Raw genomic sequence first — 24698 nt, 5'->3', positions numbered from 1 at the left:
CTTCCTTTTTCAATTAGAAAAGTTAAATGCTTTTATTTTTGCAATTATGTAGCAGTTCTGACTGGTCTAAAGAATTAGGTTTTGTGTTACTTTTTCTTCTAGAATGTCAGGTGCTTTGCCAAGTATAATTGAGCACATCTTTTCTGACATGCTCTGTAATTACTACCACTTTAATGCTACAAATACTACAAATGTGAGTGATCATTCAGTGGAAGGAAGAAGTAAAACTGGACTCTGTTGTGGGTTTACTTTGTAGTAATTGCTATTTGTTGAGGACTTCTGAGATCTCTCCTATGCCATTACTCAAAGTGGGACTGATTATTATCCATTTTAGCAACTTAGGTAGATAATGACACCTATAACAAACAAAACCACCTTGTCACTTCTTTTTAGGTACAATTTAGTTATTAATACACAACTAGTGAGAAGACTTGGTTCTTGAAATGGTTCCTCCAACCTGCAGGAGGTCGTCATGCCTTAAAATGAGAAACATGTTCCTATACCCCTCAAGGCACGCGGGCTGATCCAGGAACCATCAGAAAACCAGGATCTTCAGATTTACCATTGGGGTTTGCCCCTCCAGTAGGAACAACAGATGAAGCAGGCGGTGGATTCACTTGGTCTGTTGAGCTGTCTGGCACCATATTGCCAGTTCTTCAGCTTTTGCCAGAGCTTTTCACTTATTATATGTGTTAGTCTTTAACTGGAGTTTCCAAGAAAATTAAAGGTAAAGTTTTGAGCCATGCTCCTTTTCTAATTTATAATGCTAGGTCTAGATGCCTGGACACCTGTGGTTTGCAGTCAGGCTTAGCCACTTAGCCACCTTCTAACTAAGGCTGCGAACCCTGATTTCCTCTTCACATGCTTCTTTCTGTGTTATCTGTGAAATGGGTCACCATTTCTGTCTGAGCTGTGGCTAGCAATAGTACATGTACAGTACCTGGTAGCTACCTTACATTCAGCAATTACTCAGTAAATGTTCATGTATTGCTGTTATTAGCATTATCCTTCCTCATTTTGGTTCCTAGGCTCCTAGTAGAACTAAGAGGAATCTGGTACAATTCTGCTGCTTTTTTTTTTTTTTTTTTGGTCACATTTTCTGTAAACTCATCCGATATCGCTCTGGCTTGGTACCAGTAATCAGCTGAGAGAAACCAACAGTGGAAGCCTCACTCATGAGATTTAAGAAAGGAACTGGGCTAGAGGCAGCTAGTGTTTTATGTTGGCAGAGAATTGGCTTCATTCTGCCCATGCTATGAGAACTTGAGTAAGGCTGGATTTAAAAGTAATTGACGAATGTATTTGACAGAGGAAATGGCAGGGCAGTATAACATTGAGTGTTTGGTCTTCTGTTGACTGCTCTCATTCAGATCTACAATGAAAGAAATCAGCAAACAGAGCAAAAAAGTGGGAAAAAAGTGCCATTTGGTGAGGAAAGGAGTAAGTTTGTAATTCCCTGCATTGAGTGAACTGGTACTGAGAAAACAGCTGTAATTGTTAGCAAGATTTGTACCATTAAATATAAGCAAATTGCTTTATACAAGGACAGTAGCAGGAAAGTTGCCACAAGGGCTAGACCCAACCCATTGAAGGCTCTAGCTAGTGAGAATGCAAGTCACTTTAAAAGAAAAAGACCTGAGCGAGGTGTAGTGGCGCACACCTTTAATCCCAGCATTTGAGAGGCAGAGGTAGGAAGATCACTATGAGTTTGAGGCTACCCTGAGACTGTAGAGTGAGACTCTACCTCGAGCCCTCCCCTCCACCACCAAAAAAAGCCCTGAGTAAAGAATGTTACAGGAGTTCTATCCTGGAAAGTGTTTCTTCAAGGTCAACCTGGAAGGCATACAGAGGCTACTATGACTGTGGTCCAAGACCTAGCAGCAGAACTTGGCAGCATCAACCACATGGTAATGGTTTTACAGGAATGAAAGATGCAAGGTTAAGGGGTCATGGAGTATATTACACTATGGTTCCAGAGAGCTTTTTATGCCTGGTGATGTATGTCAGGTTTAGAGTCTCTTCAGGAAGACCTTAAGATTCTGCTACGTAAAGCTATGAGGGTGAATCGTAAGTTGCAGTGGACAGGATGTCAAAGATGCTAGGACCATAGAATGTCTGCTAATGAAACAATTGGCTCAAAGTGAATCCCACCCAAGAAAGAGACTATGTCTACTATAGGTAGAAAAGCTGGAGGGAGAGAGACTCCCCAAGCCTGTTAGAGCACAGATGATGCTATCACTAGCCCCAGAAACTGGACATGTGTCGGAGACGGCAAGCATGCCATTTCAGGATCACAAGGAATCGAGCGCTGAAGAGCTGCTTGACACAGTTCCAGCCCAGCTGTCTCTTCCTTGAAGTCCTATGTGGCCCCTATATAGAAAAATCTTTGGCTCTCTACGCTACAGAAATATGTGGTTTTCTGTATAATGTTTGTCTTTCTCTGTCTTTCACTTGGTATCCCAATCTCTAAGTTCACTTTTCCAGTAAAAATTGGTGTTGGTGAAGTGTTGGTCAATGTATCTGAAAGAGGCTCTGGCATAGAATTGGAAAAATAAGAAAATGGGTCAGAGATAATTGTTTTCCTTAAAGGCCTTACCTTAAAGAAAGTCAGGCATGGAGTACAGTACACTTAGGAGGAAACAATAAACCTCCTGGAACAATGTAAAAAATTGTTCTATGACTAATTTTTCTAAATGGTGAAAATTGCAACAAACTATGACTCTTTACCAAGAATCCTTACAGAAAAACAACCGAAGTCAGAAAGAATTCAGTCGGGGGGACCAAAGTCCAAGTATTGGTGGGATGTGAAAAGGAAAATTCCAAATAAATAATTAAAGGATAAATGGATCTACTGGATCAGTGATTAATGATGGGAAGCTCCATTTGTGGTTGTTTTGCTTCTCACCTTTAACATAGCAATTGAAAGTAGAAGTTCAGGAAATCACAAGTGCTTGACTGCACGCACATACATGGGGAAAATGTAAAAACCAGTTAATCATTTTAGGGGCCTGACGACTTTACTTGAGATGAATAATTATGGGATTGTTTGATAAAAAGAAATAACAAAATGTTTCTATGAATTCTGTGAAATTGTACCTTTCTTGAAGTTTATTCTTACATGGCGTGATCAGAAAATAAAAGACTGAAGCTAAGAGCTGTGGCAGCAGAGAATTAGAGAAGAAGCATGGAAGCATAGAAACAGAAAAAAAAAAAAAAGAAAAATTAAAAACAAGAAAAAAATAGAAAGATAGAAAAAGAAAAAAGAAACATAGAAACAGAAGGAGGCAAAGAGAGAAAGATGGAAGAACTCAACTGCCTTCAGCATTAGCCTGTCAGCTTGCACCAGAACTTGACTTCGAGTTGTTATTTTGCCGCTCCCTTTCACACCTCTCTTCAGGGACCCTCCTTCAAGCCAGGGCTGGACCCTGGCAGACATGCAGCTAAAGGATTTGGTATTTGCCCTGCTTGGATATGGTCTTGCTTTGGTACAATCTTTCCTTGATGTACATGCATTCCTTCCTTTTGGGATGGGAATGTTTACCTGTGACATTGTATGTTAGCAGTACCTCATTGTTATTTGTATTTTATAGGGGTCCCCAGTTAAGAGAATACATTAACTCTCAGAAGAGACTTTTGAATTTGAACAGTGTTAGGACTTTTAAAGACTGTCTGGACTTTTGAGGTTGGACTGAAAGCATTTTGCATCATGAAATGAACCATGACCCTCTGGGGCCCAGGTGTGATGTTGTGCTTTGAATGTAAAACACACCCCACCCCTGCTGCCCACATAGGCTCATGTGTTTGAAACTTGATCTATAGCTAGTGGCCTTGTTTGGGAAGGTTGCAGAGCTTTGCTGGAGGAAGCAGGTGACTAGGAATGAGCCTTGAAGTTGTATAGCCTGGACCCACTTCTTGTTTGTTCTCTGCCTCCTGGCTAAACTGTGATGAGCCAACCTGTCCAGATGCCTTCCCAATGTAATGGACTCTGTCCCCTTGAAATGTCAGCTGAAATAAACTCTTTTCCTCCTTAAGTTTCTTCAGGTCAGGTACTTGTTCACAGCAATGAGGAAGTAACTTAATCTAGTCAGCATACCGCACAATGGGTTTCACCATGACATTTTCATACACATATGGCAGCATTCTTTGTTTTTATTGGTCTCTCTTCCCCACCGCTTTCCGAAATCCCTTTCTTCGCTCCTGCTAGTTCCTGTCCTCCTGTGAAGCAGTCCTCCCTTCAGCTTGCATGTCACATGTATTCTATTTCCCTCACCCCACTTAAATTTTATGGCTCATATGACTTGCTCTGCTCACAACTGAAGAAAACTTTAGGGAAAATGAGTGTGCCTGTGGTTTCAGTTTCTTTCTGGAGTGATCTTCATCTTTCTAACTAATGGCGCCAGCATTCAATGAGTAGGTCTTAATAAGCCAGACGGTAGCTATATCAACATTAAAGATTGAAGAAAATGGATAAGTAGCTAAATAGACAGCTTTTAAAATAGTTTGTCTTTAGAAATGAAGTTGGCATTCTGATATGCTCATACAGTTTCAGAAATCTTTTGTTTTATCCTAAAGGTTTTTTTATGACATCAAATTGTACATAATACTAAAGTAGAGATTTTGTCTGATAAAATTTCTTTAAATCAACCAAAAAAGCTTTATTTGAATACTACAATAAATCTGTTACAAATGATAATTCTGAGAGGTGAAGTGACTGAGGAAATCTTAGTAACACTTTAGCATGCCTCAACAGTCACTTCTTAACTCATAAAAAGAAGCAGAGAGAAGCTGTGGCAGGGAGGCTGAGCCTGGAAGTGCTCTCCCAGCAGCCTCTCACCCAGGCTGTTGGGATGGAGTGCCTGCATATAGTTTAATCATAGCTTTCCTTTGAGTTTAAAGCAGCCTCCGTCACTGTACTGTCTGTGTCTCTGACACCAGGACTTCCTTCCCTTAGTAATTGGAAGAGTCGTGTTGGCCAGCCAACTTTCCAAGTGGCTTTTTAAAAAATTTTTATTTTATTTTATTTATTTGAGAGCGACAGACACAGAGAGAAAGACAGATAGAAGGAGAGAGAGAGAATGGGCACGCCAGGGCTTCCAGCCTCTGCAAACGAACTCCAGACGCATGCGCCCCCTTGTGCATCTGGCTAATGTGGGACCTGGGGAACCGAGCCTCGAACCGGGGTCCTTAGGCTTCACAGGCAAGCGCTTAACCGCTAAGCCATCTCTCCAGCCCATCCAAGTGGCTTTTAATGTTGAGTTGCCGTGGCGTGTGTTCCACAGTGGCTGGTATGTGTCCTTCTAAAGTACCATGGAGTCAAAGTTGCTGTGTGCTAGGATGGAGGGGGACATTAGAGACCATTTGATTTTTTGTTTTTATACAGGGCAGTCCAAAGATTGCAACTGCTTATGCTCAACAGTCCAGTTTCAAAACCAGGACCGGAACCAGTACCCAGACCTCCTGGTTTGCAAATACTTTTCTTTTCATGTTGGTAGAATCAGAAAATGTCATGATACCAAATTTAGCTTGACAAACTGTTTATCTAGCTGCTTTTCTTAGATTGGAACATAAACTTGTCTTATGTGTTGGCTGCTTGCAGATATTTCAGTTTCTCCATTTAACAGTCCCTGGATCTCTTCCCCCAAATGATTGACAGTGACCTTCAGCCTCATGTATATAGCACTCAGAACTTGGTATTTGGCCTGAAAATATCTTGTGGCCAGTGCCATTGGTTTGTTTTCTGTTCTTTTCAGTGGATGATTACTCTGCGAATACCTTGTCCTGTAGAGCAGCTTTACTTGCCCAGGTACTTTGAGGTGATTCTAGAACCCCAAATGGTCAGCAACCCAATACTGGACCTGCAGGGTGGAATGTCATCTTTGCTTAAGATTCAGATTGGGGAAGAGAGACTCTGTCTCTTAGAGAGTTGTAAGGTCCTCTTCCTGACTTGGGGCAGCATGGGAAGAATGGAAGACTTGTGCTTCTCAGCCAGGGTGTCCTGTTTCAGACCTGGCTCGTATTTTGACTGAAGCTTTTCAGCCTTGTCCTAGAAAAGCTAACAAAACCTTCCCCTTCATGCCAGCCATAAGAGGAGATATGGAGATACAAAAGCTGTTAAGCTGGGACAGTCTTCCATTGAATCCTAAGGTTTGTGAGGGTATACAATGACTGGTTATCCTGTGGTTTTCTGCTCAGAACCTGACACAGTGTACACCTAGACATATTGTTGAATGTAGTCAGATGCCTAGTATTCTCTCTTTCATTAATCCTAAGAGTCCTAGAAGTCTGTTTGTGCCAATGTTTGGGCTCTTGTTTCCTGTTTCAAAGCTCTTTGGGTTTATCTCAAAAGAATACCATCCTGATGGCATTTTGTGAATATAGTTTTGCAGTATAATTTGTCCTTAAAGTATTTTATTTTCAAAACTTGAATCTTACATATAGAATTATTCAGACTCATTGTGAACTCATCTTAATCATGCTGTTTTAAGATTTATTTAATTTATTTATTTATTAGAGAGAGAGGAAATGAATGGGCTACCAGGGCCTCTAGCCACTGCTCTAGATGCATGTGCCATCATGTGCATCTGGCTTACATGGGACCTGGAGAATCAAACCTGGGTCCTTAGGCTTCGCAGGCATATGCCTTAGCCACTAAGCCACCTCTCCATCCCCAAACATGCTGTTTTAAAGTAACTCTTAGAATGACCTCATCAGAGGCATCATGAGTACCCAGTGCCATGATGATTAAAAAGCCTTGAATTAGAGTTGTTGCACCTTAGTCTCAGGTTGAACTTTGCTAACTGTTCCCTGCTTAACCTGAGGACATTGGCCAAGTGTCTTAAACTTAGTTTAGAAATGTAGATTGTGGCCTGTCATGGTGTTGCACGCCTTTGATCCCAGCACTCAGGAGGCAGAGGTAGGAGGAACATGGTGAGTTCCAGACCAGCCTGAGACTACATAGTGAATATACCAGGTCAGCTTGGGCTAGAGTGAGACCCTACCTTGAAAAACAAAAATAGTAATAATAAATAAAAAAGGGAGAAATGAAGAGTGTGCTCACGTGCAACCTGCCTTATGAGTTTATTGTGGGAATTAATGAGGCCACATGTGCAAAATGATAGTATATTGTGGCATGGAATGAGCATATACCCTGAAGATATTTGCCCTTTTTAGCATTGGTCAGTATTCTGGTCATTTCTGCATAAACTGTGGCAGCTGGGACTGTCCTGATCTGTGAGATGTTGCTAGGGTTACTTTGAACAACTATGGCCTCTTTTCTTCTGAAGGGCAAAGCTCTCCCAGGAATGTCCCAAGTTTCTGTGAGGCTTGCATTGTCCTTGTCACCTCTAGCACACTGTGCTTCAGAAACAACTCTAGGCTTTTACCAACTGTTTGTGCCTTTGCTGCATGCTGTGCTCAGGCATGGGACCTGCCTCTCCTTAATCACAATCCTCACCTGAGCCATCAAGGCTGATGTATACATAGCCAGACATGTGGATGATTTGGCAAAGGAAGGGTTAATACGGCGATTTATCAAATGACTACAGACAGATTACACTTGGGTTCCCTTCCCTGCGGACTGTGTTCTCTAGCACATCCTTACCTAATAAAAGACTCACTTAAAATGAGATGTAGATATCTTCCACAACGTGAACAAAGATGACTAGTGCTTGTGTGTGGATTATGGTTCTAGGGGTTTTTCTTATACATTACTAATCTTTAAACTTAGTTAAATTATTACATTTTAAAAAATTTAAAAGTCCAATTTTGAAAGTTGAGAGTTATAGGGTTGGATATTACTGCATAATTAAGACAAAAATCCTTGTCCAGTGATCATCTCCTTTTTATAATCCTTTAAGCTAAGTGTAACAGTCTAACAACCTTACAGATGCCTCCTTATGGAGAAGTATATATTTTTTTATTATTATTTTTATTTATTTGAGAGCGACAGACACAGAGAGAAAGACAGATAGAGGGAGAGAGAGAGAATGGGCGTGCCAGGGCTTCCAGCCTCTGCAAACAAACTCCAGATGCATGCGCCCCCTTGTGCATCTGGCTAACGTGGGACCTGGGGAACCGAGCCTCGAACCGGGGTCCTTAGGCTTCACAGGCAAGCGCTTAACCACTAAGCCATCTCTCCAGCCCGGAGAAATATATTTTTGGTGTATATCACATGCAGGCCTCTCACTCTACTCTAGTATTCCTAATGAATAAGTGTATTGTCTGTGTACAGAGCAAGTGTACACCCCTCGCTGGACTCTAGTAGACTTCAGCTGCTGGGCAAGTGCATTGTTAGTGTATATCACACAGGAAGGCCCCTCGCTGGACTCTAGTAGACTTCTTCTGACTTGACCCACCAGCTGCTCCTGAAAAGCTCTTACATGCTTTGCCCTTGTGGGGATCTGGTGGCATCTTAATAGTCTGAGTCCTCTTCAACGTTTGTCTATGACTTCCTCCCTCACCTTGAACAGGAATCTACTTCCTCAGTGCCTGTAAGTCAAGGCCTCTGGCTGATCCTGGTGCTTTCAGAGTGAACTTCTGCTAAGGGCCTTGTGTCTTCTGTGCTACTTATTTCTCTGGGCAATTTGCTGTTCTTGCCTTGACCCCACGTCTCAGCAACATTTGATACAAACACCTTACCTCTTTTAAAGTCTTTCCTCTACTCTCCCTTGACAACCAGCTGTGACTAATGGCTTCCTAATTGGCCAATCCTTAATGTGCCTTTTACATTCTTATGCTTCCTGAGACTGTTAGAAACTGGATTTCCTTAGTGTCTTTTCTTCCCAGTCTCTGGCTCTTCTTTTCAGTCCCATGGCTTTACCTCTCATGCACTTTTCAAAGACCATGAGTGCATTGCATTTGAGCAAGTCCAAGGCAACAGTAATGGAAAGAGGTAGTAAGATTTTACATTCCATGAATGAAGAAAGGAGCAGCGTCCATTAAATAACATATTGATGTGTTATCACACCCATTACATGATGGATGTATCTCAATTGCAGAAATGTGAGGATGTGAAATATATGTAACTGAGAATTTAATTATGGAATGTAATATCCTTTTCATAAATTTCATAAATTATGGGCTGGAGAGATGGCTTACTGGTTAAGCACTTGCCTGTGAAGCCTAAGAACCCTGGTTCGAGGATCAATTTCCCAGGACCCACGTTAGCCAGATGCACAAGGGTGTGCAAGTGTCTGGAGTTCGTTTGCAGTGGCTGGAAGCCCTTGTGTGCTCATTCTCTCTCTCTACTTGCCTCTTTCTCTCTCTCTCTCTGTCACTCTCAAATAAGTAAATAAATAAAAATGAACAAAAAATTTTTTAACCTTATTTTTATTATTATTATTTTTATTTTTTTCTCAATTTTTATTAACATTTTCCATGATTATAAAAAGTATCCCACGGTAAAACCCTTTCTCCCCCTCCCACTTTTCCCTTTGAAATTCCATTCTCCATTATATCCCCTCTCCATCTCAATCATTCTACTTACATATATACAATATCAACCTATTAAGTACCCTCCTCCCTTCCTTTCATATCTTCTTTTTAACTTATTGGCCTCTGCTACTGAGTTTTTTCCTTCGCACGCAGAAGCCCAATCATCTGCAGCTAGGATTCACATATGAGGGAGAACATGTGGCGCTTGGCTTTCTGGGCCTGGGTTACCTCACTTAGTATAATCCTTTCCAGATCCATCCATTTTTCTGCAAATTTCGTAACTTCATTTTTCTTTGCCGCTGGGTAGAACTCCATTGTATAAATGTGCCATATCTTCATTGTCCACTTATCAGTTGAGGGACATCTAGGCTGGTTCCATTTCCCAGCTATTATAATAATATAATATATTATATTTGTTGAGCAGCAACAAACATGGTTGAGCACGTACTTCTAAGGAAATGAGATGAGTCCTTCGGATATATGTCTAGGCGTGCTATAGCTAGGTCATATGGTAGATCAATCTTTAGCTGTTTTACGAACCTCCACACTGATTTCCACAATGGCTGGACCAGATTGCATTCCCACCAACAGTGTAGAAGGGTGCCTGTTTTTCCACATCCCCGCCAACATTTATGATCATTTGTTTTCATGATGGTGGCCAATCTGACAGGAGTGACATGGAATCTCAATGTAGTTTTAATCTGCATTTCCCTGAGGACTAGTGACATAGAACATTTTTTAGATGCTTATATGCCATTCGTATTTCTTCCTTTGAGAACTCTCTATTTAGCTCCATAGCCCATTTATTGTTTGGCTTGTTTGATTCCTTATTATTTAACTTTTTGAGTTCTTTGTATATCCTAGATATTAATCCTCTGTCATATATATAGCTGGTGAAGATTTTTTCCCATTCTGTAGGTTGCCTCTTTGCTTTTTTCACTGTGTCCTTTGCAGTGCAAAATCTTTGTAATTTCATGAGGTCTCAGTGATTAATCTGTAGTTTTATTGCCTGAGCAATTGGGGTCTGCCAAGACCAATATGTTGAAGGGTTTCCCCTAGTTTTTCCTCTAGCAGTTTCAGGTCTGATGTTAAGGTTTTTAATCCATTTGGACTTAATTCTTGTGCATGGAGAAATAAAAGGACCTGTTTTCATCCTTCTACAGATATATATCCAGTTTTCCCAACACCGTTTGCTGAAGAGGCTGTCTCTTCTCCAATGAGTATTTTTGGCATTTTTATCGAACATCAGGTGGCTATAGCTACCTGGACTTACATCTGGGTCCTCTATTCTGTTCCACTGATCTACACATCTGTTTTTGTGCCAATACCACACTGTTTTTGTTACTATGGCTCTGTAGTATAGGTTAAAATCAGGTATGGTGATACCACTAGCCTCATTTTTGTTGCTCAGTATTATTTTAGATATTTGAGGTTTTTTGTAATTCCAAATGATTTTTAGATTGTTTTTTCTATTTTCATGAAGAATGCCTTTGGAATTTTGATAGGGATTGCATTGAATGTGTAGATTGCTTTAGGTAGGATTGCCATTTTCACAATATTGATTCTTCCAATCCAGGAACTGTTTTTCCACTTCCTAGTGTCTTCTGCAATTTCTCGCTTGAGTGTTTTAAGGTTCTCATTGTAGAGATTCTTTATTTCCTTGGTTAGGTTTATTCCAAGGTACTTTATTTATTTATTTATTTTTTTGATGCAATTGTGAATGAGAGTGATTCTGTGATTTCATCCTCTGTGTGTGTGTGTTTGTTGTTAGCATATATGAAGGCTACTGATTTCTGTGTGTTTATTTTGTATCCTACTACATGGCTGTAGGCTTTTATCAGCTCTAACAGTTTGCTGGTAGAGTCTTTAGGGTCCTTTATATATAGAATCATGTCATCTGCAAATAATGATAACTTGATCTCTTCCTTTCCAATTTTTATCCCTTTTATGTGTGTCTCTTGCCTTATTGCTATGGCTAAGACTTCCAGAACTATAATAAATAAAAATGGGGACAGTGGGCACCCTTGTCTTGTTCCTGATTTTTGTGGAAAAGCTTACAGTTTGTCCTCATTTAGTAATATGTTGGCTGTAGGCTTGTCATAAATAGCCTTTATTATATTGAGATATGTTCCTTCTATTCCCAGTCTCTGTAGGACTTTTATCATGAAGGGATGTTGGATTTTGTCAAATGCTTCCTGTGCGTCTAATGAGATGATCATGTGATTTTAGTCCTTCAGTCCATTTATATGATGTATTACATTTATAGATTTGTGTATGTTGAACCATCCCTACATCTCTGGGATAAAGCCTACTTGGTCAGGGTGAATGATCTTTCTGATATATTCTTGTATTTTTAAAAATAATTCATAAATTAAATACATGTACTCTGATGTATCGTAAGTAGCACTCCCAGGAGCAGGCCGAGAAGAGTATCTTTGTCTTGAGAGGTGAATTTTCCCTTGAGTCTTTATTCTCTAGGAGTGAAAGATATTGCCGTGTACATGAGCTGGAATTGAGTTACTGAATCAATAGGTCTTCATGGTGGTGCCAGAACTTTGATATTTTAGTTTATACCGTTAAGTAGCCCGTAAACAGTTCTACCTTCACACAATTTGTCAGATAACTGAATTTTAATTTTTAATACTCATTTCTTTTTTGTTACACAAACTGGGAAGTCATGCGATTGGCATTTTCTCCTTTTTTCATTTCTTTTTTTTTGTCCTGTAGCTTTATAATTGCTTTTGACAGCTCTGAGGCATCTAAGAACTATGGCCAAATTTTGGAATTCAACTTTCCTGTAGCAGCATTCAAAGTTAACAAAGAGACATCCAACATCTGTGTGCGTTACTCTGTTCTACTAGGACTTTCTAAAAATAATATAAGTGGCATAGCCTCTTCCACTTTTGTGGACAGAACAATCTATATTAAATACTTTTGTGTTAAATACGTAATAAAGTTTTAAAGGGTAGAAAAATGACTACCATTTCATTGTTGCATATTGTTAAATTGTATACAAGTTGTGAACAATTTGGTTAGGTACCTTTTGACATGAAAATGACTTTTTCCCAAAAGAAAAGTGCTACTAAAAATAACATATCCCCTTATTTTCTCTATTTATAGCTCTTTCAGCATATCTTTCTTATAGTTAGTTCAAAATATAATATCTAAACTTTTTAAAATAAAATAATGCAATGACATGAATGTTAAAAAAACAAGCTCCTTAAAAACTTCTTCGGTCAACAAAAAAGTAAAAGCTGTAATTTTAGACTTTTAAAACTGAGAAGGACAACACTGCAAACAAAACCCACAGGACACAACCAGAAATTGACCTGGAGGAAAAGGTTGTATGGAAAAACTTGTTAGTGAGTAAGAATCATTTAATGAAGTGACCATTAACCCAAACACTTACAAAGAAACAAAAAACACACATGATATACTCAAGGAAAACTAGTTATATTTATTCATGAATAAGACCAGAAATTTACAAATTAGAGAAGAAAAATTGGGGTTGGAGAGATGGCACTTACTTGGGTTGGGGTTCATTATAAAACTAGATGCACTAAGTGGCCCAGGCACCTGGAGTTTGTTTGCAGGGCAAGAGCCCCTAGCATGCCTCTGCCTCTCTGTTTTTCTCTCTCCTCTTATCTCCTTGAAAATAAATAAAAATATTCATAAAAGAATAGAAAAATTATAAAATGTATAAATCCAAGATCTCTTACTTTGCAGAAAAACCTTTACCTATTTAACCGCAACACAGTGAGTGCTTAATTTACAGCGTGAGAAATTAGGGAAGAGTTGAAGATAGGCATGTCCATCGAAAAGAATTAAAAAATTACAAAAATTTGAAAACACACCATAAGATAGTTTATTAAAAATAAATATTACAGTGAGGTTTAATAAAAAAAACACCAACTAAATAGTTATGTAATCAGATGAGAAATTGAAAGCATTATTAAATATTTCTGTAAGATACATGTGTATTTGATTCAAATAACCAGTAATTTGTGTGTTCAGTTTCCTAGCTACTTGTATTGATAGCCATACTTGCTTCAACTGATGAAAGAATCTCTGGTTGTTGCCGACATCATCCTGCTTCAGTTTCTGTCAGCCCTGCAGAGCTTTTCTTCTTTTGATCGCATGTCATATTGGGATGCAGCCAGTGCAATATCCATGAAACTGATCCAAATATTATTTCCAGACACCTAACGATGTAGCTTTCAATTCAGCGATGAAAATTCCAATCATTGGAAAGATTTTGTTATACATAAATGAATATAGATCTTAAAATTTAAGGTCTCTTTATTTACCTTTCTCTGATACTTATTTATCCTGTATGTATATTTGTATTTACTGCAAGCTTATGTGAAAACACACAACTATAAGATCACCTCTCAACTTTGTAAACACATAGGAAACACTGTTTCCTTTTTCTTTCTTTCTTTTTTTTTTTTTTTAAATTTGAGGTAGTGTATCACTCTATCCCAGGCTGACCTGGAACTCACTCTGTAGTCCCAGTCTGGCCTCTTAACTCATAGCAATCTTCCTACCTTGGCCTTCTGAGTGCTGAGATTAAAGGTATGTGCCACCTTACCTGGTTGTTTCCTTTTATATAGAACATAATTTATACATAGTTATATAAACTCAGAACTCCAATACATACATTTTTCTCCTTAAACATTGACTTTATATAATTATAATAAAATAAAACACTAAACTATTTAAAACTGAAGGAAAGAATAGTGTCTATAAATCTTTTGTGGCACATTTCAAGTCTTACTGTCTAATAATTGATGACTTTTTTTATCTTTTTACATGAGGAGTTTATAAATCTTTCATGGTACATTTAAAGTGTTATTGTAATTGATGAATTTTTATATTTCATATGTAGTATATTCTTTCATTAAGTGAGCACATTTTGGATTTCATTATTGGAGGGATTCTCAAAATTTTGTTTAAGAGTAAGCATGTGATTACCTGCTGTTTTGTAACTAGCTCTGTTGATTTTCATCTAACTCTTTTTTTGTAGGTCGAAAATGTCTGCTTGGTAGATCGAGTGTCTTCTAAAAAAACCATCTTGGGAACTCTGTACTTGACTGCCACTCATGTCATCTTTGTGGAAAATGCACCTGACACAAGGAAAGAAACATGGGTATGCTGAACTTATCTCTGGTTTTGTATGTTTTTTGTTTGCCTCAGGGTGAGGTGAACTTGTGGTTAGTAGTTGAACATTTAGGGGACTGTTTCTAGGATGGGTGCCCTACCTTTTCTATAGAGTCATATCTGCCTGTGCTGCATATTCATTTTAGACACTAATCATTTGCTTAGGACTAGAAATAGCCTGAAGATGGACATGCATGTCATAGCACTGAGGACAGCCATGTGTGCCAGACATACATAGCAACATCATAGTGCTTGATTTAGTATTCAGGTTATTTTCAGGATACTATTCAGTAGCCATCCAGTGATTTTTATGATGTTGAGTCTAACTTTCTCTCATTCTCATTGGATCATCAGGTGTTTCTTCTACTTAATGGAAGCATCAGTTGTTTCCTGTTATACTTCAACATGACTGGGTTTTTATAATCCAAGGCCAAAATATTGAATTGTGGATTTTCTCCTCCCATATACCACAGGCTAAACCTTGCTTTTAACTAGAAGGTGCCAGGTGGAAGCTAAAGAATAAGATGCTTAAACTAAAGAATGAAGTACTGTGCTTCCTCAAGAGCTATGCATATACACTTCAGCATAATTTGTTTTCCAAAAAAAACCCTTCTTGGTGGAATGATAATGATGATGAGGAGAAGGAAGAGGAAAGGAATGAGTTGTTGGTCAAAGGCTACAAAGTTGCACATGCATGGAAGGATGAGGTTTTGAAACCTATTGCATAGCAATAATAATGTAGTCAGTAACAATGTGTTATATACTTCAAAATAACAGTAAATTTCAATTGTCTCACTATGAAAAGATTGCTCATCAAAGTGATGAATATATGTTAGTTTGATTTAATCGTTCTATATTGTATACATGTATGTAATAGTGCATTTTACCCTTTAAATGTATATAATTATCATTTGTCCACTTAAGATAATAACAATTAAAAAGTCTTCTATTTTGTAGCCTTTCTTACCACCAGCAGCTTGGCAAACAAGTGGCTGTTGAATTTGAGCATTCCATGTGGAATTAAGCATGGTGGCACCTCCCAGTGGAGCCATCTCTAACTTTGCTTGATTGTAAAAGTTTATTTTAGTAACTTTTCATGACCTTCTTTAATTTTAGCTACTAAATACATTCACCATTTGACTACCAAAATGTTCCCTTACCTGAAGTTGTGCAAATTTACATGCTGTATAATGTGCTTCAAAGTAAAATCTTTGTATTGAAAACTGAAGTCATAGATTTCTATAGTTAGCTCTCACTTGAAACCTCTCATGTCCTGTCACCTGAATGCAGGGGTTGACCTAGCCAGAATCTGAGGCATTGATCTGTTAGTCCTTGTTGTAGTTGTTAGTTGTTTGTGCTTAGTGTATCCAAATGAACTTTTCTAGATTCTTCACAGTCAGATCTCCACCATTGAAAAACAGGCAACGAATGCTACTGGCTGTCCTCTGCTTATTCGTTGCAAGAACTTCCAGATCATACAGCTTGTCATACCTCAGGAAAGAGATTGTCATGATGTCTACATCTCTCTGATACGTCTTGCTCGGCCAGGTAGGCAGGGGGACATAGCATTTAATATGGACATATTCTGAAAAAAGTCATAAGTTTTGTTCCAGAATTTGTGTTTTGCACAGGAACATCAGTGTTTTAGGAGTCACATGTCATTCTTTTCCTCAAATCAGACTAAGGCATCTATCTGCATGATCATCTGATACACAGTTTCTCGCCCTGTGGGGTCTCCTCTGAGCCATTTAATAGATGAACTATGTCTTTCATTAATGATAGTAGTTATACTTTCTTTTCTTTTTTGCATACATGTTGTGTATGCATGCATATATGATGTTTGTATGTGTCCACCTGTATGTGCATGCTTGTAGAGGGCAAAGGTCAACACTGGGTGTCTTCCTCAATTTCTTTCCATTTTAAGTGGATATTGGGGATTAAACTCAGTTCTTCATGCTTACAAGAAAAGTGCTTTACACACTGAACTTTAGAGTTACCATATGTTCTTTCTTTTTTAAAAAATATTTTATTTATTTCAGAGACAGAGAGAAAGAGAGATGGGGGGGAGAGAGAGAGACAGATAATGGGCACACCAGGGCTTCCACCACTGCAAACAAATTTCAGATGTATGTGCACCCTTGTGCATCTGGTTTATATGGATATTGGGGAACTGAACCTGGGTCCTTTGGCTTTGCCAGCAACTGCTTTAACTGCTAAGCCATCTCTCCAGCCCAAGTTCCCATATTTTCTTAGTGGGAGGTTATAAATATTTTATTTTGGGGAAGAAAATACTTTAAAATTTTTCACTTTGGTAATTGAGCCATTTTGAAAGGGACCCAGAACAGAAATCACAACTTATTTTGAATGAAAATCCTTGCTATCTAAGACTTCTAGTGCATTCCTCCTTTCTTGGGGCTTTAAAGATTTGTCCTTGATTGGGTTTCTGAGGCAAAGTACATTTACATTGGTCCAGCTGACTGATGAGACTCTTGTTAGCATCAGTAAATATGCATGGAATGTATATGTTGATTCTCTTCAAAAGAAGACTGCTTGGATTTGGAATACAGGTTCTCTGTGTAGCTATCTTAATCTAGCTCTTGTGCTTGGGTTTTCAGATTGACAGCTTAGTGTTCACCCCTACAGAAATGTTTCTTGGCTCTGCATAGCTTGTTTAGAGGAAATTTGCTCACAAGTTTCTTAGGAGACCAAAATGAAAGATATTTTCTAGATAAAGCATGAGTGTTACATTGAAGTCAACATGGGAAACAGTATAGGCTATATGCTTATAGTTACTTTACTGAGTACATTTTGATTCTGGATGAGAAGTTTGGTGAACTTTTCAAGGCATTTGACTTCATCTTAAGTTTCTTATGGTATGGTGTTATCATTTGTGGGTGAAGAGCCTAAGTTATATAATGGAATGATTGCCTAAGAGATACCAGAATCTGGGCTGGAGAGATGGCTTAGCGGTTAAGCGCTTGCCTGTGAAGCCTAAGGACCCCGGTTCGAGGCTCGGTTCCCCAGGTCCCACATTAGCCAGATGCACAAGGGGGTGCACGCGTCTGGAGTTCGTTTGTAGAGGCTGGAAGCCCTGGCGCGCCCATTCTCTCTCTCTTCCTCTATCTGTCTTTCTCTCTGTGTCTGTCGCTCTCAAATAAATAAATAAAAATTTAAAAAAATAAAAAAAAAGAGATACCAGAATCTGATAATTTAGACTTTACTTGTTCTCCTTTAAAGACAGTTGTTTGAGGCTTTTTTCCCCTTCAAGTGTGTTGAGAAGAGCTGTGGAGTAAGCCAGAAAAGCAGCTGAACTTTCTGAAGGGCACACTATAATTGGAATAGCAGTTCTGGGAAGATGCACATTAGCTTGCACGCAGTAGAGATTGTGGGGAGGGTTGTGTGCCAGCACTTTCTGTGTCACTGATTAATGGATGTGCAGGGTAATAAATGTACTCTGACTGGATTAATGGGATTTAGGAATAGTTCTAAGAACTGGGAAAGAGCTGAGCAACTGAAGGAGAAGATCTTGGGTGGAGAGTGCTATGGTCTGGTAACAGTGGGTGCCTGGACTCAGTATGAGCATGTTAAGGGAGAAAAACCATGTGTAAGTTTTGCTTTTAAAATTACATGCTTTTTCCTAAAAGGTGATGTTTTGGAACTTATGTATTAGGTGGAGTCAGAGACATGAATGGCTGCCTTTTTATAAAAGAAACTTGTAGTAATTAGTTGAATTAAAGACATCATCTGAGAGGGTTTAAAGAGATCACCAGCATTTTGAAACAGTGGCATTAGAAATACTAGGTTATGTAACACACAGTATTTTAATAAGTGTGGGAAGATGAGATGGAGCTCAGACAGTTTGATGGCATCCAGTTAAAGGCAGTACTAGTTAGAACATTTAGAGGCTATACTTCTAGAGGCAGGGTTTGAGTTTAGGAGAGGTGAAAGGAGGGGTCAGAAGCATGGCCCTCTACTGGGGGCAAGGGTGGTTGGTCACAGGAATCTTTTGAGGATAGTTTACAAAATCAATCTTTGTCTTGTCCTCCTGTAGGCATGTCAGTAAAGGAGGCAGATAGAGAAAGGAGGAAGAGAGGGATGGATGGAGGGAGGAAGGGAAGAAGGGAAAGAGAGAGAAGGAGGAAACACACTGAATTTTAATGCATGGCAGTGCCATGTAGCTCTCCGGTAATTGCACCTAGTTCAGCTCCTTATGGCTGTAACTACAAGGTCCTATGGGATTAAAGCTTTTTTAAACAAAAGAAATGTCTGGGAGTTCATTTTAGTCAACACCGATGCAGAAGATATTTCCAAACTCTAGGGATTTTTTAGATTTCAGGAATGATGATAAATCAAATTACTTAAAAATGTGAATAAAGGTGGGTAAGCATTTGGTCATGGACTATAAAAGATCCTAGTGCAAAACAACAGAGTTAAACTAAAGGTTGCAGAACCCCATAAGTCCAATGTACTAGTAAGACATAAATCTTTCTGACTAAACCATTTACAGGGTCTCAGAGGGCTTATGTTTTTCCCATGTTCTCTATGTTCTGCCTTCTGATTTGCCTTGTGCTATTTATTTTTATATCAGTTATCTTTCCTTCTTTAGTGTTTGTGAGTCCTTCCACATTTAAATAATTTCTTGTGTTTATTTTTTAGTTTTTACTAAATTACAACTTTTCAGTTAATCTTAATTCTGAATTTTCTTTGCAATGGTGGGGATCAAACCTAGGGCCTTGCACATGCAAACCCCATACAACTAAGTTGTACCCGCCCCCCGCTCTACATATTCACTGTGATATTAAAAAATTATGATTGAGGTACTCTCATTTGCTTAATTTGAACCTTTCTGTGTTCTAAGTTACGGAGGTTTGTGCAATTTTTGCAGTGGTAATTTCTTGTTTATTGATGCTGTTTATCAGGGTCTCATGGTCTTGTTAACCTCCAGCATGTTTAGTTTAAACACAATTTTGACAGTGAAAGTGAGACACCCTCATCATTTTATTTTAGATACGCAATATCTAATAATAGGTATGTTATGTTCTCACTGTCCTCTAAATGGCCTTTTCACTATATTTATTTTAAGTTGGCTGAATTCACCAGAATATCAAGAGAACTTGATGTTCAAAACTTTCTGTTCTAAAAATACACTTTTGTGTCATTTTGTTCATAGCTGGTGACTTCCCCTCCCCATTCTTCACATTCAGATGATGCTCATTCATGATTATTGTTCTTTCAATTTTTAAAGTACTTTTGATCTCAAATATTAAATTACCTTCCATTTTCTACAATTATTCTCCAGTGAGAGGTGATTCCATTTTTTCCTCCTGAATATCCTGTTCTCATAACATTTTCTGCCAGTATCTGGAAAACAAGTTATTTTCTTCCCTTTACTGATCATTTGTCTTACCCACATTTTAACCTCCATGGGCTGGGCAAACATCTTTTCCTATGTTTGGTAGGGAAGGAAGGGTAAAGCTGAGGAAGGAGGTATAGGTTCCAAGCTGGGAGTTTGCATGTGATGCTTTCCCCTGGGAAACAGAAGTGAGATTATCTGAGAGAGTTAGTGAAAGCAGTAGAGATTGAATTGGATTGTGCTGACTTGCATTTCCCTGGGCTAAGGACATTGCAGCAACCAGTAGCATAAAGTAACTTAAAACATGCATCTCCGTGCTCAGATTGAGCTCCTGCTTTTGACTGAAACACTAATTGGCTTTCAGGAGATAATAATTATTCATTAATTTCATGTAATATTTCAGGAAGTGCCACTTTGCTTTATGGATAGAAAAGCATTCATATTTCTCTCGTTAATTATGTGATTTCAGCAGGTACTATTTGATAATGTAAGTACTAAGATGATTTGTATTTCTCTTAGATTAAAAAATTACAATTAAAATAGAGGCATTCTTCTTTTCAGTAAGAAGAGGCAGTGCCTTCCTACCTAGTAAGGGTACCGTCGAGTGGAGCCCTCAGCATGCATCCTTTTTTGAAACCTGCTAATCATTGAGGCAAAAGACATTTTGCTCAATGTGGTGGCTCAGACTTAGTGATGTGTAAACCCTAGGGTGTGTGACATCTGTGTTAGGAGAGGGGGAATCAGCAGAGGTAGATGACCTTGCTAGAGCAAGCAAAAATATTTTTCACTCTGTTTAAATTGTGTAAAGTTAAAGATTTCTGCACAATATAAACCTTTGCAGGTAATAGTTAAGAGAGTGAAAGACAGCCTGAGTATTAGGACAAAATATTTTCAAGTCATACATCTGATAATGAATTCACTGATGTCAAATATGTACAAGGAACTTAAACTCTGTGGGAAGAAGACATATGCTGCAGTGCAGAATTGAGCAACAGACCTAAGCAGACACTTCTCAAAAGAAGACCTGTGTAGCCAACAGATACATGAAGAAATATTCAACATCTCGAGTCATTGGGGAGATAGGAATTAAAACCACATTAGGGCCTGTCCTCACACCTGTTAGAATGGCTAATATAAAAAAGTCAAAATATTCTTTCATGCCAGAAGGCTGTAGAGGAAAGAGAACTCTTGCATAAAATTCATGGAAATGTAAATTAGTTCAGCTACTATAGAACACAGTATGGATATTCTTTGAAAAACTAAAAGTAAAGCTGGGTGTTGTGGCGCACGACTTTAATGCCAGCATTTAGGAGGCAGAGGTAGGAGGATTGCCGAGAGTTTGAGGCCACCCTGAGACTACATAGTGAATTCCAGGTCAGCCTGGATCAGAGTGAGACCCTACCTTGAAAAGCCAAACAAAACAAAACAAAACAAAAAAACCCTAAAACTAGGGATTACCTGTTTCTATACCTCCTGTTTTATAGGAGCTTCACCTTCCTCCTTTCACTTAAGCTCTATAGTACTCTATAGTAAAATCTTTCAAACCTCAACCTCAGAGAACCCCACTAAATGTTACTGTGTGATTCAGAAATCCCATTACTAAGTATTTATCCAGAAGATCTGGAGTCAATATGTTGGAGAGATGTCTATAATCTTGAGTTCATTTTAGTACCATCCACTGTAGTCCAGTTATCAAATTGTCCATCACCAGAGTACTAGAAAAGTAAATGTGCTGTATGTACATTATAGAATACTACTGAGCTTAAAATGAAAGACAGACTTTCTGTCATTTGTGAAAACATGGTTGCAAGAGAGAATCTCATGCTAAGTAAAACAAATCACAGCAATATAAATACTGTATGTTCTCATGTATGTGTAGAAATATAAATACAGGGCTGGAGAGATGGTTTAGTGTTGATGACACTTGCCTGCTAAGCCTAAGGACCTAGGTTCGATTCCCCAGGACCCATGTAAGCCCAATGCACAAAGTGGCACATGTGTCTGGAGTTCATTTGCAGTGGCTAGAGGCTCTGTCTTGCTCATTCTGTCTCTCTCAAATAAATAAATAAATATATTTTAAAAAAATTAAAATACTAAAAAAGAAGTATAGATACTGTAGGTTCTCATATATGTTTAGAAATATAAACACTGTGTTCTCACATATGTTTAGAAACAAAAATACTGCATGTTCTTACTTATGTTTAGAAATACAAATACTGGGGACTAGAGAGATGGCTCAGTGGTAAAGTTGCTTGTTTGCCAAGACTGATGACCCTGGTTCAATTCCCTACTGACTATGTAAAGCCAGATGTACAGAATGAAAGGATAAGGAGGAGGAAAGGATAATCACTGAACTAAAAGGCTAGAAAGCCCCAGTAGGAGAGAGAGATAAGCCCAATTTTGTTGTTTGTTTTTAGACTTGTCGTATAATATGTTGACTTTAGCTAAGATAGGAAAGTCCAAATATTCCAGTCAAAAAATGTTAAATGTTTGAGGTGATAGGGTGTTAGTTGATTTAATCATTCTACATTGTTTTAACAAATCTTTGTTTTTAATTTTTTTTTTTATCTTTTTGTGAGCAAGAAAGAAAATGAGAGAGGGGATAATGGAAGGAAGAAGGGAGGGAGGGAGAGAGAGGAGGAAGGAGAAAGAGGAGAATGGATGCTCCAGGGCTTCCTGCCCCTGCAAAGAAACTCCAGACACATGTAGTACTTTGTGCATCTGGCTTTATGTGGCTACTGGGGAATTGAACCTGGGACATCAGGGTTTGCAAAAAAAAGTGCCTTTAACAACTAAGCTGTCTTCCTAGAACTTAATAAATCCTAATATCATATTGTACTTCATAAATACATAGAACTATTATTTGTCACTATATGTCTTAAAAAAAACTGCAAACAAAATACCCCTAAACATTTTCCTAGTCCAGTTGAAAAAAATTCTATCCCTACTGGCTGCCAAAAGTTTTGCTATGTATTTTGTAGGTACTGGGAGCTTTAAGTACTGAAAATTATGAAATGGGAAATTGTGAGATTTACACCCATACAAGAGGTACTTTTTAATTTCTCAGAATACACAGTCCCCAGTATACAATGTGCCTGGCCTCTGGGTTAGAAGCTTGCCTGCCTTCATTAACAAGAGTGAGGTGGCTAACAAAAAATGGAGCCCTCATTTTGAAGTTTACTTTAAAGTGGGCCTGAGGATTGGCTCATCATCCTTTTCCTTAAAATACCTGAAAGAAAAACAAAAGTCAATGTCAACATGTTGTAATGTTTCCCAACTCAAGAATGATCTTAGTATCATTTTCTTCACTCCATGCACAATCACATTGCCTCTTCAATAGCACCAATGTCAGCCCATACAAGAGAACCTCAAGAAGCCATGGGGTGTTGTTCTAATACACTTAAACTTGATTGTACATATTCAGCAGAGAAAACATAGCTCTTGTTCTTACCCACTGCTCATAGCTCTTCTTTCAGGGGGAAATGAAAAGTTCTGAAGAGATTCTTTTGGAATCCAGGAAAAATTATTAACCTTATAACACTAGTCATGAAAATGGTACTTAGAGATGGAAAAGATGTCTCATGACATATTGTACCAACTGTTCCCAGAACAGGATCACAGTTTTCCATGCTGCCGTCTGATTAGCTAGATGACAAGAAGCTGTTTTACTGAGGTTGCTTGCTCTGTGTTTGGGTGACCATGCACCTCTACTGTGCACTGTTCTTATGTGATCAAAGAATGTTTTGAGTTTTCAAGTATACAAAGGTGGCATCACCAAATTGCTGTAGGACATAATTTACCTAGTTATGTGTCTCCTTTCTACATGTCTGATGAACAAATCTGGTACTTGATAACTCTTACCTTTCTTCCAAACATGATCTTAGTCTTCTTCCTTTCATGAGGATTTGAGTCATATCCATAGCAGTCAAAACAAGCTTGAAACTGAGTTTTGGTCAACCTCTTACTGATGGCCAGATCCTGTAAAAGACCTCTTCTGCATGTGTAATATCATTAAATTGTCTGCAGAGAATGTCATCAGCAAGCTAATAAGTAGGAGGGCCTGGGAATACTATGAGGAGACAGAAATCCACTGGAAAGAAGCAGGGTGATTATAAAGATAAAACAAGGCAAGAACAGCACCCAGATGCTGAGCCTGCAACCTGTAGCCTATAGCCAGGTTGCCTCATTGCATCAGGAGTCTCTCTTGACTTGGCCCTCTCCTTAGCTTCCCTTGCTCACATTCGTCACTACAGATGTCTCCTAGCTGGATGGAAGCATTTATTAGAACCAAGTCTGGAACACAGTAGGCACTTAGTTATCATTCTCAGAATCCTTAGATTTTGCATTGTCCTATGCAGTAGCTACTGGTCATAAGTCTAAACTGAGACATCATTATGTACAAAATATGAAGTTTCAAAGATAGTCCAAAACAAAATATGCAAAGTATTGATATAGTTTGTATTGTATACATGTTATAATGATAATACTTAGATATATTGTATTAAAAGTTTTACTAAATTATCTGGGCATGGTGGCACACACCTTTGATTCCAGCATTTGGGAGGCAGAGAGGTAGGAGGATCGCCGTGAGTTTGAGGCCACCCTGAGACTACATAGTGAATTCCAGGTCAGCCTGAGCTAGTAGTGAGACACTACCTCGAAACCCCCTCCCCCCAAAAAAAATAGTATTACTAAATTAATTGTACTGTTTTATTTTACTTTTTAATATGGCTATATTATGTCACTACAAAAT

At 38.5% G+C, this 24698-nt stretch overlaps 1 protein-coding gene across 2 annotated transcripts in view; it reads left to right on the top strand.

The window, feature by feature from the left end:
• Nucleotides 1–24698, top strand: part of Mtmr7 (myotubularin related protein 7) — a 101250-nt gene that overhangs the window by 14153 nt on the left and 62399 nt on the right. Inside the window, exons 2-3 of one of the 2 annotated variants that reach the window (XM_004672589.2) lie at nucleotides 14459–14581; nucleotides 15978–16140. In XM_004672589.2, the coding sequence (XP_004672646.1) occupies nucleotides 14459–14581; nucleotides 15978–16140 (286 nt within the window). The remainder of the gene's footprint in view (nucleotides 1–14458; nucleotides 14582–15977; nucleotides 16141–24698) is intronic. The other variant, XM_045132839.1, reaches the window with a different exon arrangement.

This window comes from Jaculus jaculus, chromosome 1, assembly GCF_020740685.1.
Source record: "Jaculus jaculus isolate mJacJac1 chromosome 1, mJacJac1.mat.Y.cur, whole genome shotgun sequence".
NCBI lineage: Eukaryota > Metazoa > Chordata > Mammalia > Rodentia > Dipodidae > Jaculus > Jaculus jaculus.
Note: the sequence above shows the minus strand (reverse complement) of the source record. Positions and strands in the feature narration are given on the sequence as shown.